This window comes from Antechinus flavipes, chromosome 1 (genome assembly GCF_016432865.1).
Source record: "Antechinus flavipes isolate AdamAnt ecotype Samford, QLD, Australia chromosome 1, AdamAnt_v2, whole genome shotgun sequence".
Classification (NCBI taxonomy): domain Eukaryota; kingdom Metazoa; phylum Chordata; class Mammalia; order Dasyuromorphia; family Dasyuridae; genus Antechinus; species Antechinus flavipes.
The window spans coordinates 288,034,299-288,049,219 of NC_067398.1; the positions used below are offsets into that span (position 1 = coordinate 288,034,299).

The 14,921-nt window shown below is 34.5% G+C and overlaps 1 protein-coding gene across 5 annotated transcripts in view; it reads right to left on the reverse strand.

Moving 5' to 3' along the window:
• AUH (AU RNA binding methylglutaconyl-CoA hydratase) overlaps positions 1–14,921 on the reverse strand; it is a 203,587-nt gene that overhangs the window by 141,613 nt on the left and 47,053 nt on the right. For 4 of the 5 annotated variants that reach the window (XR_007947743.1, XR_007947744.1, XM_051962240.1 and 1 more), the window contains exon 4: positions 10,251–10,337. The exons of the other annotated variant lie outside the window; for it this stretch is intronic. Coding sequence is in view for 2 of the 4 variants with exons in the window: in XM_051962240.1 (XP_051818200.1) it covers positions 10,251–10,337 (87 nt within the window). In the remaining 2 variants the exon portion in view is untranslated. The remainder of the gene's footprint in view (positions 1–10,250; positions 10,338–14,921) is intronic. 5 annotated transcript variants of the gene reach the window in all.

Genomic DNA, 14,921 nt, shown 5'->3' on the forward strand with positions numbered 1-14,921 from the left:
GTCCCCTTTCCAGTCCTTTTCAGCCCTTAAATACCTTGATATGATTACATCATTACAGTACACTAAGTATGTGTGAACTAGAGAACCATTACATCACCATGCTAAGTACTAAAAATATGTATACTAAAGAACCATCATCTCCTCAATTCCACTGAGTTAACATCTTGTTTTAAGTATACTTCTCCAGAGTTCTGGCCCTCTACAGATGTTATGTTCAATGTATCTCTCTAGTAACAAAGAAGAAAAAGGGTGGAGAAGTACTTAACTTATACCAACTTCCTTTACAATAAAATTTGTTGGCCAGTTTTTTTAAAAAAAAAAAAAAAAAGGCAGATTGTCTTGTGTGTGTGTCTATAGCAGACAAGAAAAGGAAGCTGAAGTAACTGTCATGTCTACTACTATCTCTTACTCTCCCATATACAACCCATTGTCAATGCCCTTTTTCCCCTTTGCAACATCTCTTAAACATATCTTTTCTCTCATCTTAACGTGCCAACCCTCTAGTTCAATGCCCAGATCGTTTCACACCTGGATTACTACAATATCCTACTGACAAATCAGCACTACTCAAGTCTCTCCCTTTCTAATCTATTTTTAGTAGATTTGCTTTTTTCTTTGCAATTTTCCTACAGTATAGATAGATCTGAACATGGCACTGGCTCTCTATTGCTTCCCTCTAATTACTATTATTACTTACTATTTCTCTGTTCTTTGTATATATTTATTTGCATATTATTCCCCACTAAACTAAACTATAAGCTTCTTTTGCCTCTTTTATATCTCCAGCACAGTGCCTAAGATGTAAATATCAATAGATTGACTCATGGAGGCAAAAACACAGTGGTTACAGTTCTAGCCCTAAGGTCAAGAAGGCCTAAGATACTTACCTATGTAACCCTGGGCAGGCAAGTCACCTAACCTCTATTTGCCTAGTTTCCTCATCAATAAAATGGGAATAATCACACTAATCCACCTCCCAGAATTGTTATAAGAACCCAATGAGAAAAAATATTTGTACAGTGCCTTAGCACATAGTAGATGCTATATAAATGTTACTTTTCCCCCATTCCTTTGCCTGTGAGGAACACTTAGGGAACAGTTTTCCTTTCTCTTAAGTCATTTTCCCCTGGCATGGAAGTACACCACTGGTAACACAATATTGACTATGAAGCTAGAATAGGTAAGGTCCTGAATTAAATGGTAACCATATAAGGAATAAGGGATAGAAAGTAACCCATTAATTGATCAAAGGTTAATTAAATCAGGGCCTAACCTACTTAGTAGTTTTGAGGAATATAACTGATAGGAAGAACCCAGATGAATTCAAAATACAATTCATAATAAAGGTCTGATGTAGAGCACCACAGATGGGGAACTCTGGGTGAGGTATAAGACCCTTCAGCCCAAAGGGAACTGGCTGACAATGTCTGGTTTGGCTCCCCATCTCTCCTTGGGGCATCTCACCCTTCCTGAGAAGTCAAGGATACTTACAATAAAGATGCATTTATATATCAATAGCAGGGTGCTTCTAGTTAGCACTTGAGTAAGGTGATGTGGTGATGTGGTGATACAATGATTTTATAGTGGGCACATGTAATTGGCATGATGTAATTGTACTAAGGTATTTAGGGACTGAGAGGACTTGAAATAAACACACTCCAGGACTCCATCTTTGACCAGCCTTGTGTGTCCCCTGCTTCATCATTCCTCCACTAAGACCAAGGACTCAGGCTGGTCCCAAGATCCTCCAGAGAGCTAGTCCAGAGAGTATATTTTGGCACCAGATAGTATATTGTGGGGGCTCCAGAAAGCATAGTATATTTTGGCACCCCAACTTGGGGGCTCTAGAAAGCAGTCTAACACTGAATTCCCTACAACCCAAAAGAGAAACCAAAATGCTTACTGGATTTTTTAGGTTTTAGAGAACAGATATTCCTCACTTGGATATTCTAATGGGCCCCCAATTACCAAAACATCTATAAATGTGCCTCAAGTGAGATCCAGAACAGCCGTAAAATACTTAACCTAAGGATGGCCAGACCAAATGATTGTGAGGTTTCTGAAGATGAAAACTTCCCAAAGAAGCCACTTATTATACTGATTTTGCAAAGTAGTTATTCTCCTACTATGATGCCCTAGTTACTATTACTAAGTAATAAATAACCCTTTATTCAGAATTGCCTACTATAAGTTGGGTGATGCACCAGAAGACCTCTAACAAGGTGAGAAGGGGGGAAAGGATCTCCTACTTCTTTATGGGTCTCATTGTATCACTACCTCTAATCAGAGGATCCATTTTACTAAAGAATCTGAGATTAGGTCTGCTGGGTTTTCAGGTAGATGATGTTATGTGTTGAATGAGTTTTTGAAACCACATCTTTGTTGTCATGTCATTATCATAGTAGGGTACCCCACTTCCCAAATGGCATGTCCTTAAAAAACAACACTACCCCAGTTCAAGTTCAGCAACTTTTTGGTTGCAGTCTCTAAGAAAATATATCTGAAAAGAATGGATTGTTTTTAGACATAAGACTACTCCATACCCTCAAGTTCCATGATCATGAGCAAAAAACTGCTTAAAACTTCAAATACTTTGTTTTAGTGCCTACACAATCACCTGGGCTTCAATATGAGTAATCCATAGGGGTTTTGCACATCCCAGGGAAATTGCTCAGATAACTTTCAATTGGCAAGTCTCTTCATCAATGGTTAGTATAACTTCTTTTCATAAAGAGCTTCAAGGACTATGGAATAAAATTGTGGGAGTGGCTCCATTTCTAATGATATGGGAGAGATAAAATGATCTTTGCCCGGTTATGCTGATTGTGAATTTATGTGGAATAAAAGAGATCCCTTAAACCCATCTAGTGACATCCTATATCCAGATAAGGGACAGTCCTTACCCAGGCCCTAGTATGGCACTCACTTCAGGAGAGGCTTCTAATGGGGCAAATATTTTGTATCACCATTCTAACAGAGCCAGAGGAAGAAATAGGTTTTAGTGGGTAATTAAGCTAGGGAATACCAAGCAGCAATACTTGGAAAGCCTTGGTATCAACTTAGATCACAGGTCAGGAAGCATGCAAAAACTGATAACCATGTCATATTCATTTTACTATTGATGAACTTGAAGTAAAAGGTGATACAGAATTGCAGACTACACAGAAATGTCTCTACTATGGTCCTGGTGCTCTTGATGCAGCTGCAGTTCATCAATCACCACTTTGCATTAGGAAATCCACTGTGCAGTATATATTTGGCACCATCAGACTGCTGAGGCCTGAGATCTGATCCTCTTGAAAGTAGAAGGAAAAGTCTAGAATCTGTTGCTTTTGTTCTCCACATTTTTTTCCCCTTATTATTCCTTCAGGGGGAAGGAAATAATACTTTTTTCTTCTTTTTCCCTTTTCTCTTTACTAGTGACCATATCAAGAAATCTGTCCAATAAAAACTCTAAAAGCACTTAACTAGCAAAGGGATTTCTAGAAGATTCTTAGGATCTTGTCACCCTGGGAAAGTCTGTGACAGTACTAATATAAACATAGGAGCCTTGGGGTACACTAAGCTTGGTGTATCTATCTAGAAATGTGCTAGAAGAGCATCAGCACATGTTCTTATAAATAGGTTCTGAGGCCAACAGGATCTTAGTTCTGGCCTGTCAAACTATAAAGAGCAGACATAGCTAATCCCCCAAAAGTCACAAACTCAAAGAGACAGGGCTCGGTAGTATAACCCTCTGCTGGAATCTTTACAAACTGCTAACTCATTAGAGTTGATAGATTATTGATCAGATCTTACAAGGAGATGTTTGGGCCAGAAACAAGGTACTAAGTAGAACTAATTGATAAAATGCTTGTGTTCACATCTTTACTCACTGGAGTTCACATGTTTGGGAGATTTCAGGGTTTAGTATGAGATATCCAAATTCACACCTCCCTTGAAGCTCTTAGGGCCAGAGAGTATGCTGGGAGATAGCCCACAATCCCACTCTCTCATATATAAGAAACAGACAGAGGCTCTCAGAGAGAGATTCATTTCATTTTCCACTTGGCTGGCTGGTGGCAAAAGAGAGTTCAGCTGAATTAGATTGAGAGGGGAGCGTCAAGTGAGTTCAGCCAGAAGCCCTCTCTCGGAAGAGAGTTACTTCGGGTTAGAGAGAGTTACTTCAGAACATTGACTGGGATCGGAGAGGAGCACTCTGGGAGGAAGCCCACAAGCCCTCTCTCCGAGGCAAGAGAGATGCATTCCATTTTCCACCTGGCTGGCTGGAGGCTGAAGAACAAACCTTTGGATTTGGAGACATTTGGAGGGAGCTCTTGGAACCAAGCAGAAAGAGAGGCACTAATTAAAAATAACCAGGCTATTTTGGAAGGAGAAAATAAACGTTTGCATTTTTACCAGCTGGCTGAATTTTGGATGATTATTACTCTTACCCGAAACTAAGGCTGCCTCCAGAAAACGTCCCCAAGAAACCTGCTCTCCCCCAGAGAGAAAGATTATTATTTTAAAGAAGAAAAATACCACATCCCTCAAAGCACACAGCACCACAGCAAGAGAAAGCATAACTTCAATAAATAACTATCCACACAGAGGGAAGGCAGGAATTGGGGAACTGCAAAATCTGATTGGCCCCTATGAGGGCTAAAGCAAAGACATCACCAGTTTACATTTGAAGATTATGAAAAGAAGAAATGGAGGGGAAAGAATAGAACTGATACCAGCAAAGGGAGAGAGAGTGAAAAAGCAAGGGATTTTGACATAAAAAGGGCTCCAGTACCAGCCATTCCACCCACCACTGCTATGGCAAAAACATCTAGACTACAATAAAGAATGGGGTTTGCCCTCCCATCCAGCTAAATGGCATAGTGATAGGGCCTAGATAATAATAGATAGGGGTCTGGAGTCAGAAAGACTCATCTTCTTTAGTTCATTTCAATCCTCTTTAACTTAGTTTTCCTCACATGTTAAAACAGAAGAAGAAAATGGCAAACTACTCCAGTATCTTTGCCAAGAAAAACCCAAATAGGGTCACAGAGTTAGTCACATCTGAAACAATTCAAACTGGAAACTGAATTAAAACAACTTGAAGGTAAGTTATACATTTAGGTCTTTAAAGTATCTAATTCTTTCAAGACAATATGAGGATAATATATATCCTCAAAGAAGGTTAATAGGATAAAAGTTTTTCAGTATTAACAGACTAGTAAACTTTAATTTGAAAAAGTAAAAAATTAGACTGTTTCTTCTAAGAAGTAGGATATATACTGTATATATATGTATAGATATATATACACACACATATATTTACTATGTTTCCTGAAAACATGACTTATTTCTTTCTAAATATAGAATACTTCTAGAAATGTATGTTGTTCCTCCTTTAATCCATTTCTAATGAATAAGAATTCCAGCACTAGTCCCTCCAAATTACTACTTCTATATCAATGTTTGCTTTGACTCAATCATGTTTACTCCTTTCTATTTCTTCCTAGAGTTTGCTTTTTGGAATATTCCATCATAACATCTCAGCCCAAGCCCTTCTTTCAAATTACACAAATAATGAGAGTCATAAGAGTACTAATAACATTTTCAAATATAAGTAAACAATGTAATCTCATTGAGGCCTTTATAATTGTTCTTTAATATTTACCTTATACTTTTCCTTGACTTTATATGTCAAATTTTCCATTAAGTTCTGCTGTTTTTGTCATAAATGCCTGAAAATATTTTAGTTCATTAAACGACTTTTTTTTTCCATTCAGAATCATACTTAACTTTGTTGGATAAGTTACCCTTAGTCATAACCCCAACTCCATAGAATATAGTATTTTTGCTCCATGAAATACAGTATTCCAAGACCCATCATCTTTCAATATAGTAGTTGATAGGTCTCATGTAAATCTTTATTGTAAGTCCACAATATTTGGGTTTTTTCCTTGTTGCTTACAATATTTTCTCCTTAACTTGAAAATTTAGAAATTTGGCTATGATATTGCTTTAAGTTTTTTCTCCTGGAATCTCTTTCAGATAACGATAGGCAGATTTTTTTCTAATTCTGTTTTGCCTTCTTGTTCTAGAAACTTCAGAGAAATTTTCCTTGATAATTTCTTGTAATGTTATATCAAAATCTTTTTTAACTGTATTTTTCAGGGAGACCAACAATTCTTAAATTGTCTCTCCTCAATCCGTTCTCCAGATCAGTTGTTTTTCTTATAAAGTGTTTCACATTCTCTTCTATTTTTCATTCTTTTAATTTTGTTTTATTATTTCTTGGTGTCATAACATCAGTAGCTTCTCTTCATCCAATTCTTGTTTTCAAAGAATTATTTTCTTTCTTGAATTTCTCTATTTCCAGCTGGAGAACTTTCTTTTCATAATTTTCTTGATTTTCTTAGATTGATTTTTTTTTCTAATTTTTCCTTGATCTTACTTGATTTTTAAAGTGCTTCCAAGAACTTTTTCTGTGTTTGAGACCATGTGATGTTTCTCCCTGGAAAAAGGAGGGGTTATTCACCATCCACTTTTTCTTTGTTTACTCCTTTTTATTTTTATTGTTTTATTTTTAGCAGCTATTTATTATAATCAAGTTCTAGTCCTGAGGTGTGAGGAATGATGCCTTAAGTCTCAGGCCCTTCTTACTATTACTGTCTGAGCTTTATCCTAAGGCCCAACATTGGACACTTCTCTCTACCCCTAATCCATGTTGCTACCTCCAGGTATGCTCTTATTCCTTTGGTTGGGCTACAAAGTTGGGCCTCTCTACCCTGGAACTGAAACTTCAAAGCTTGTGGATAAGATTGTCTATATTAAGTATAGGGTTTACTTAGAGATAGAAAGATTCTCTCATGTTTTAGGGGAATAGTGATTTCCCAATTTGATGTTCTAATAGCTCTATTGTTAATCAGATTAATTCTATAAAGTTTGAGCTGGTTTTTACCACACAAAGTAATTACTGGAAAACCAAATTTAAAGGATTGTTCTAAATTGTGTCGAGTCCCTGTTACTGAAAATATAGAACTTTAAATAAGGTATCTCTGCTCATGACTTGGAATCAAATAAGTGGGTCTACTAGAAGGGCTTCCAGAACTGCCCTGAGAATAAGGCTTATTTCAGAATTTCCAAAGAAAACTGCTTGGGGATTAAATGGCTACATGTGACAGCTAGGAATTCAAAAATGAAACATGCTGACTTAATGAACACTGGGATAGTTTATCAGGAACAAGGAAATTTTGTTATTTAATATTAATGATCATTATTGTATTCCTTTGGTTTTAATGTTCCATAGTGTTTACGTTTGATTTCAAGAGAGATGTAGCCAAATTCCTTTTATTTATTATTTGGGCTCAGAGCCATTTCTCCTGAAACTTTTTGGAAAAGCTGAAAGTTGAACAGTTGACCAAAAATTATTAGTCACCTAATCAAAAGCTGACTTATAGAATAACAGTGTTAACTGTATAACATTTTCCTGATAAAAAAAATAAAGGGAAGTGTTTTAATTATTTGTTAGTTATTCTACTTAATTGAAGGGCAATTAGATGACAGAGAATGCTGGTCTAAAGTCACACTTCTTCCTAACTTCAGATCTGACCTTAGACACTTACTAGCTGTGTGATCCTGGGCAAATTACTTAATCCTGTGTGCCTCAAATACTTATGTATAAAATGAGCTGGAGATGGAAATGGCAACCTCAAACAGGGTCACAAAGAGACAGGACAGAAAAGACTAGACAGCAGCAACTTAACACAATGTAATAGCATCTTAACATAACTTAGTAAAAGAACTAGGAAACTAAGAGAATATTTCCCTTAGGTTGAATTTTCTTAGTTAGCTTAGTGATATGTAAATTTCCCCACTTAACAAGGCCATAGTGAATCCTCTAATGAAAACTGACAAATTTACCTATTGAGTCTGTTTAATGAAATCTATTCCCCTTAAGACACACACACACACACACACACACACACACACACACACACACACACACACACACACGAAGTATAATCTCTATGTAGAGGAAATCTATAGATACTTGGAAGTAAAAATACAGATGGCTATTTTTCTTTTTTGCAAAGACAATTGAGTACTTGCTAAGAAACAAAGTGAGGGAACAATTAATTAGATAGAGCAAGAAATGACCATTGTAACCCAGGTCTGAGAAACCCAAAGTTCCCAATTTGGAAGGTAAGGGAAAAGAACTCATTATCTGACAAGACCTGCTGGGAAAACTGTGAAGTAGTCTGGCTGAAACTAGATATAGACCATGTAACAAGTTAAGGTCAAAATGGGATTTAGACAAAAATGTGATATCATAAGCAAATTAGGAGAACAAAATTTTACCTTTCAGATCTATGAGTAAGGGAAGAGCTTAATGACCAAATTAGTGATAGAAAGAATCATGGAAAATACAATGAATAATTTTGATTTTTATTATTGTCAGTTAATTATTTCAGTCATGTCTGGCTCTTTGTGACCTCGTCTGGGAGTATTTTTGGTAGAGATATTGGAGTGCTTTGCCATTTCCATCTTTATACAAACAAAACCAATGTAACCAAAATAAAAAGCATGAAAGTGTTTTGTTTTGTTTTTAAACAGCAAGTTTCTCTGATAAAGGCCTCATTTCTCAAATACATAGGGAACTAAGTCAAATTTATAAAAAATAAGAATCATTCCCCAATTGATAAATGTTCAAAGGATATAAACAATTTTCAAAAAAAGAGAAATCAAAGCTATGAAGTCACAAATACACTCCAAATCATCATTTATTAAAGAAATACAAATTAAAACAACTCTGAGATGTTTCCTTACACCTAACAGAGTGGCTAACATGAGAGAAAAGGAAAATAACAGATGCTAGAGGGATATAAATAAATAGGCAAACTAATGTATTATTGCTGTATTATGAACTGGTCTAACCATTCTGGAGAACAATTCAGAAGTATGTCCAAAGGATTATAAAACTGTGCATACTCTTTGATCAGTAATATCACTAAGTTTATATCCCAAAGAGATAAAAGGGAAAGAACATATATTTAAAAAAATTTATCAAAGTTCTTTTAATGATGATGAAGAATTGAAAACTAAATGCCCATCATTTAGGGAATGGCTTAACAAGTTGTGGCACATAATTGTGATGGAATACTACTGTGCTAAAAGAAATAAAAAGCAAGGTGATTTCAGAAAAACCTGAAAAGATATATTAATTATATAAGTTAAGTGAGCAGAACCAAGAGAACATTGGACATAGTACCAGCAATATTTTGATGATCAACTGTGAAAGACTTAGCTACTCTGATCAAGACAAGTCCAAAGAAATCATAATGAAAAATACTGAGTGTAGAAATAAAATCTACATTTTTCATTTTATTTTTCTTGCTCCCCCGCCACCAAAAAAAAGGTAGCTAATACAAAAATGTTTTGCACAATTTCACATCTTTAAGGTTAGCATGCCAGTCAATAGTGTAATCCCCTTCCCTTGATAACCTCTGTTTGGAGTTACTCTGCTAAACTCCTCTATAGATTTAGCCTACCTGTCAATGGCATACTCCTATCTCATGGCACATTCCCTTTAATGGCATCTTACTTCTGGTTATTTGTAAGTTCCAAAAGGGAACTTATCTTTCCCCTTGTTAATTGTTAAAACCCTTTCCATGCTAACTCCTGTGTGTTAACTCACATAATAAATAGCATTCCTTTGCAACTGTGATGAATGCCTAAAACATAATTTCTGGTGTCATGAATTGAATCTCTATTATGCTATTTTTAAATAATTTATTAAAATAATCTATTACTCTCCTGAATCTAGTTCATATTTACCACATATGGTACTTGTGTTACTTAATTAAAAGGACAACAAACAGAGAGACAAGTCTAGAGTCAAAGGATCTGGATTCAAATCCTAGCTCTGCAATTCACTATCTTTGTAACCCTCAGTGAGTATTTTAATTCCTCTGAGCCTCAGTTTTCTCATCTACAGAATGAGGGGATTAGACAATCATCTTAAAGGTCTTTCAACTTAATGCTATTATTCAATCTTTTAATATAACAATTCAAGGCTAATTAGTTAAATGTCAGTTTTTAAGATTACACACACACACTTTCCAAAAAGATACTATACTGAGCATAGTTTAAAAACAGTTATCTATAAGTCATAATAATTTAATTACAAATATACTTCTGGCTAAACTCTTATGCACAAGCATTTATTCACATATTATGACACTTTTAATGTCATCTTCAATGAGTTTACTCACCCATTTCATTCATTAATGCTCTTGATTTGGAGACAAAAGAACTAACTTCCTTTAAATTCATTTGAGTTCTTTCCTTAAGGTCTGCACCTACAAAAGACATACATACATACACACACATATATATATATATGTAGGCATAAATAAATTCATTATTATAATATAATAATTATAAAATAAATTCAAATAAATAATATAATATAATATTATTATCTACTTAGTGCTTCTGATCCATAAGACAAGACCTCCCTTCCCCTAGAAGCCTTATGAGAAGAGAAAGGGAATACAGAACTTTTTCCTATGAACTAATTCAAAAGGCACTGCCAGCTTTCTTGTGTGTGGACTGGTTATATACTTTCACCTTGCCAATAAAGCAAGTCTCTTCTCAACAGTATCACATCTTGGTCTCTGGGAAGGAATGATGCAATATGAAAATTTTAATCAACTTCACATTATAGTAAGCAATGGGTTGCAGTGAATCTGCACTTCGCCACTGAATGTGCCAGTACCCTCTCTTCTGACAGTGCTACTACAAGTGACATCTATGCTTTTTGCCATTTCCTGCTGGGGACTTCTATTCATTTCTTAGTCTCAGGGACTCACATGTTTTCCTGAACCCTCTTTCCCCAGCTATCCAAGGTCTTTGCTTCTTCCCCTTACTACCAATCCAATAAATATTTCAATACAAGCATTTGTACAATGTGCCAGGAACTCTGCTAAGTGCTAGGAATAAAATTAATAATAAAGATAGATAATCCCTGTCCTCAAGAGGCTTGCAATCTAATGGAGAAACACAACACACAAAATGAAGCAGAAAAATAAAGACCAGGGAATACCTAATATAAGGGCATCTTGTTCCTTGGAGTTCTGACTAGGCAGAGCAGGTTGAGATAATTGCTACAAAACTGATCCTTACTCCACTGCTAATGCTGGCAACTGATTTCATTTCATTATAGCAAAAATTTGTGCCTCCTCCTATTCCTCAGGAACACTATGTGTGCTACTAAAGCCAGCCCTGACTTTACCCTTCTATCCTGAGGAAATAACCCAAAGCAAAAAAACAACAAAACCTGAGATTCCAATCTCCAATATCATTGTTGTTCAGGTATTTCTGGTCATAATTGACTTTATGTGACTGCATTTGGGATTTTTATGGTATTTCAGTAATGGAATAATTTGCCATTTTCTTCTCCAGCTTATTTAATAAATGAGCAAACTGAGATAAAAAGGATTTACTAACTTACCCATGGTTGCACAGCTAGAAAGTATCTAAGGATAGACTTGAAGAAAAAGTCCTTCTGACTCCAGGGCCAGCACTGTATTCAATATGCTGTTAGACATGATCTATTTCCTATATGCAAAGAAGAGCCATTTCTATTGGTCTGGAAAAATATGGGCCTGAGTTCTATGCTAGTCAAAGACCCCTCACTAGAAGTTTCAGAGAGAAAGTTACAATTCACAAAGTTGAGATATGGAATTTTTTTTTTAAATGAAGTACCCCTAACTATCCTAAACTAATTAAATGGGTTTTTCAAACATGAGATTACTTTTGTCACTGCCTACTTTGTCTTGTGTAACCAATATATTCCATTGATTTATCTCTCTATTGCTTGGAGAACACCAGATGGTTTTGATAGTTAATTTTATAGTTTGAGATTTAGTATTACTATAATACCTTCTTTTGTAATTTTTTCCATTGATCCCCTTGGTATTCTTGACTTTTTGTTAGTTATTTTAAATGGAATTTTTTCTATCTCTTGCTGCTGAGCTTTGTTAGTGATATATAAAAGTAGTGATGATTTATATGTATCATATCTACAACTGTGCTAAAGTTGTTAATTATTTCAAATAATTTTTAGTTGAAATTCTAGGTTCTCTAAGTATACCATCATGTCATCTACAAATGGTTTTCTTTCCTCACTGCCTATTCTAATTTCAATTTCATTCTCTCATTGCTAAAGCTAACATTTCTAATACTATAGTGAATAACAGTGATATGATAATAACTATATTTACCCCTGATCTTTTTGGTAAAGTTTCAAGTTTACCCCCTTTACAAAAAATATTTGCTGAGAGTTGTAGACAGATACTACTTGTCATTTTAAAGAATATTCCCTTTGTTTCCATGCTCTCTAATGTTTTTAATAGGAATTAGTGCTGTCAAAAACATTTTCAGCATCTATTAAAATAATATAATTTGTTAGATTTGTTATTGATTTGGTCAATTAGAATTGTTGGTTTTCCTAATATTGAACCAACTCTGGATCCTTAGTATAAATCCTACCTGCTAATAGTGTATAATTCTTGTGATATATTGCCATAATCACCTTGCTAATATTTTGTTAAAATTGTTTGTATCAGTATTCATTAGAGAATTTGGTCTATAATTTTTTTTTAGCTCTTCTCAGTTTAGTTACCAGAACTATATTTGTGTCATAAAAGAAGTTTGGTTGGGTTTCTTCTTTGCCTATTTTCCAAATACTTTATATAGTACTAGAATTAATTATTCTTTAAATTTTAGCAGAATTCATTCATGAATTCATCTAGTCCTGAGAATTTTTTCCCAGGAAATTCATTAATGGTTTTTCCAATTTCTTTTTCCAAGATGTGATTATTTAGGCTTTCTATTTCCTGATTTGTTAATTAATGTATTTTATATTTTCTTAAATATTCTTCAATTTTATTCAAATTGTCCAATTTATTGGTATATAATTAAGTAAAATATTTCCTAATTATAGCTTTAATTTCTCATTGGTGATTATTTAACTCTAATTTTTTTTTTAATATATATATATTTTTTTGGATATTGGCTGTTTGGTTTTCTTTCTTTTTTATATATTAATCAATGGCTTGTCTCTTTTTTTTTTCATAAAACTCCTATATTTACTTATTAGCTCAATAGTTTTTTTTTTAACTTTCCATCTTATTAATATCACTTTTGATTTTCAAGCTTTGTTTAATTGGAAATTTTTAATTTGTTCTTTTTAAAGTTTTTTTTAGTTGTACGCCTAATTCACTGAAAAAAAGTACGGTCATATTGTTCATGTAAGAATTCAGAGAAATAAATTTTCCCCAAGCACTGCTTTGAATGCATCCCATAAATTTTGATATTTATCTCATTTTGTCATTCTCTTTAATAAATTATTGTTTCTATGATTTGTTTTTGACAAATTTCAAAGTTCAAAGTTTTTAAATTTCAAGTTAATTTTTAAGTTATTCTACTGCTCTTTGTTGATTATAATTTCTATTGCATTATGATCTGAAAATATAGTAGATATTTCTACCTTTTTACATTCAATTTTGAGGGGTTTGTGCCCTATTACATGGTCTAATTTTACGAAGGTGGCAACTGTTGCTTAGAATAGTTATATTTCTTTTTATTCTAATTCAGATTTCTCCAAAGATCTATCATATCTAACTTTTCTAATATTCTATTTACTTTCTTAGTGTCTTTCTTGTTTATTTTTGGTGGGATTTATTGAGTTCTGAGAAGGGATATTTGAAGCCCCACCCCCCACCTCCCCCCCCACACACACACACATACACAACTATCATTTTGCTGTCTATTTTTTCTTGCAATTCATTTAACTACTTCTTTAAGAATTTGGATGCACCACTTGGTGCAATGATCAACTATGAAAGCCTTAGCTCTTCTCAGCAATACAATGATCTAAGATAATTCCAAACTTTCATGAGGCAAAAATGCTATCCACATCCAGAGAAAGAACTATGGAGACTATATGCAGATGGAAAATTACTTTTTTAACTTTTTTTTTTGGTTTTTTCTTTCCTGCAGTTTTTCCTTTTTGTCCTGATTCTTTTTTCACAACACAACTAATGAGGATATGTTTAACATGACTCTCTCTCTCTCTCTCTCTCTCTCGGTCTCTCTCTCTCTCTGTGTGTGTGTGTATATATATATATATATATATATATATATATATATATATATATATATATGTATATACATATATAACTTTTATCAGATTGCTTGCTATCTTGGAAAGGGAGGATAAAAAGGAAAAAGAAAAAATTGGAAATCAAAATTTTACAAAAATGAAATGTTGAAAATTACCTTTACATGTAATTTGATTAAACACTATTAAATATTGGGGGGGGGGGGGGGAGACAGGGAGCTTGCTGCTCAGAACCCTAAGAGGCTGCCAAATCCCACTGCTGCTTACATCTAGTGAGAAGATACACTTGATTGCCTATGCGCAGCATGCTGACACAGCTTCTCATGCATATATACCTGCTGTTTGACAATCCACAGGATTATGATAAGTAAAAAGGGTAAAAAGATATAGGTCATGTCTTCTAACTAAAGCATAAATTGGCTTTAAGTTATTCAGAGTGGAGTCTACTCCAGAGTGACTCAAGTGCAATGGCACAATACAAGTAAAGATGACTGGTGATGGCCTGAGATACAATGGAAGATCTTGGTATCTTCAATGTCTAACCAAGCTCTAAGTATTCCATGGTACCTGCTTCAGTCATTTTCGTGGCCCATTGTTCACATCTGTCCATTCGGCCAGGTGAAATATTTTTATGCTTGGGATAGATATCCATCAAACTCACTCAAGTGTTTGAAACCCTTCAGTTACCCTCAACCTGGTTAAGCCTGTGTGCCAAAATGTTTTACTGGACTATGTCCACTGAGCATTCTATTGCTTC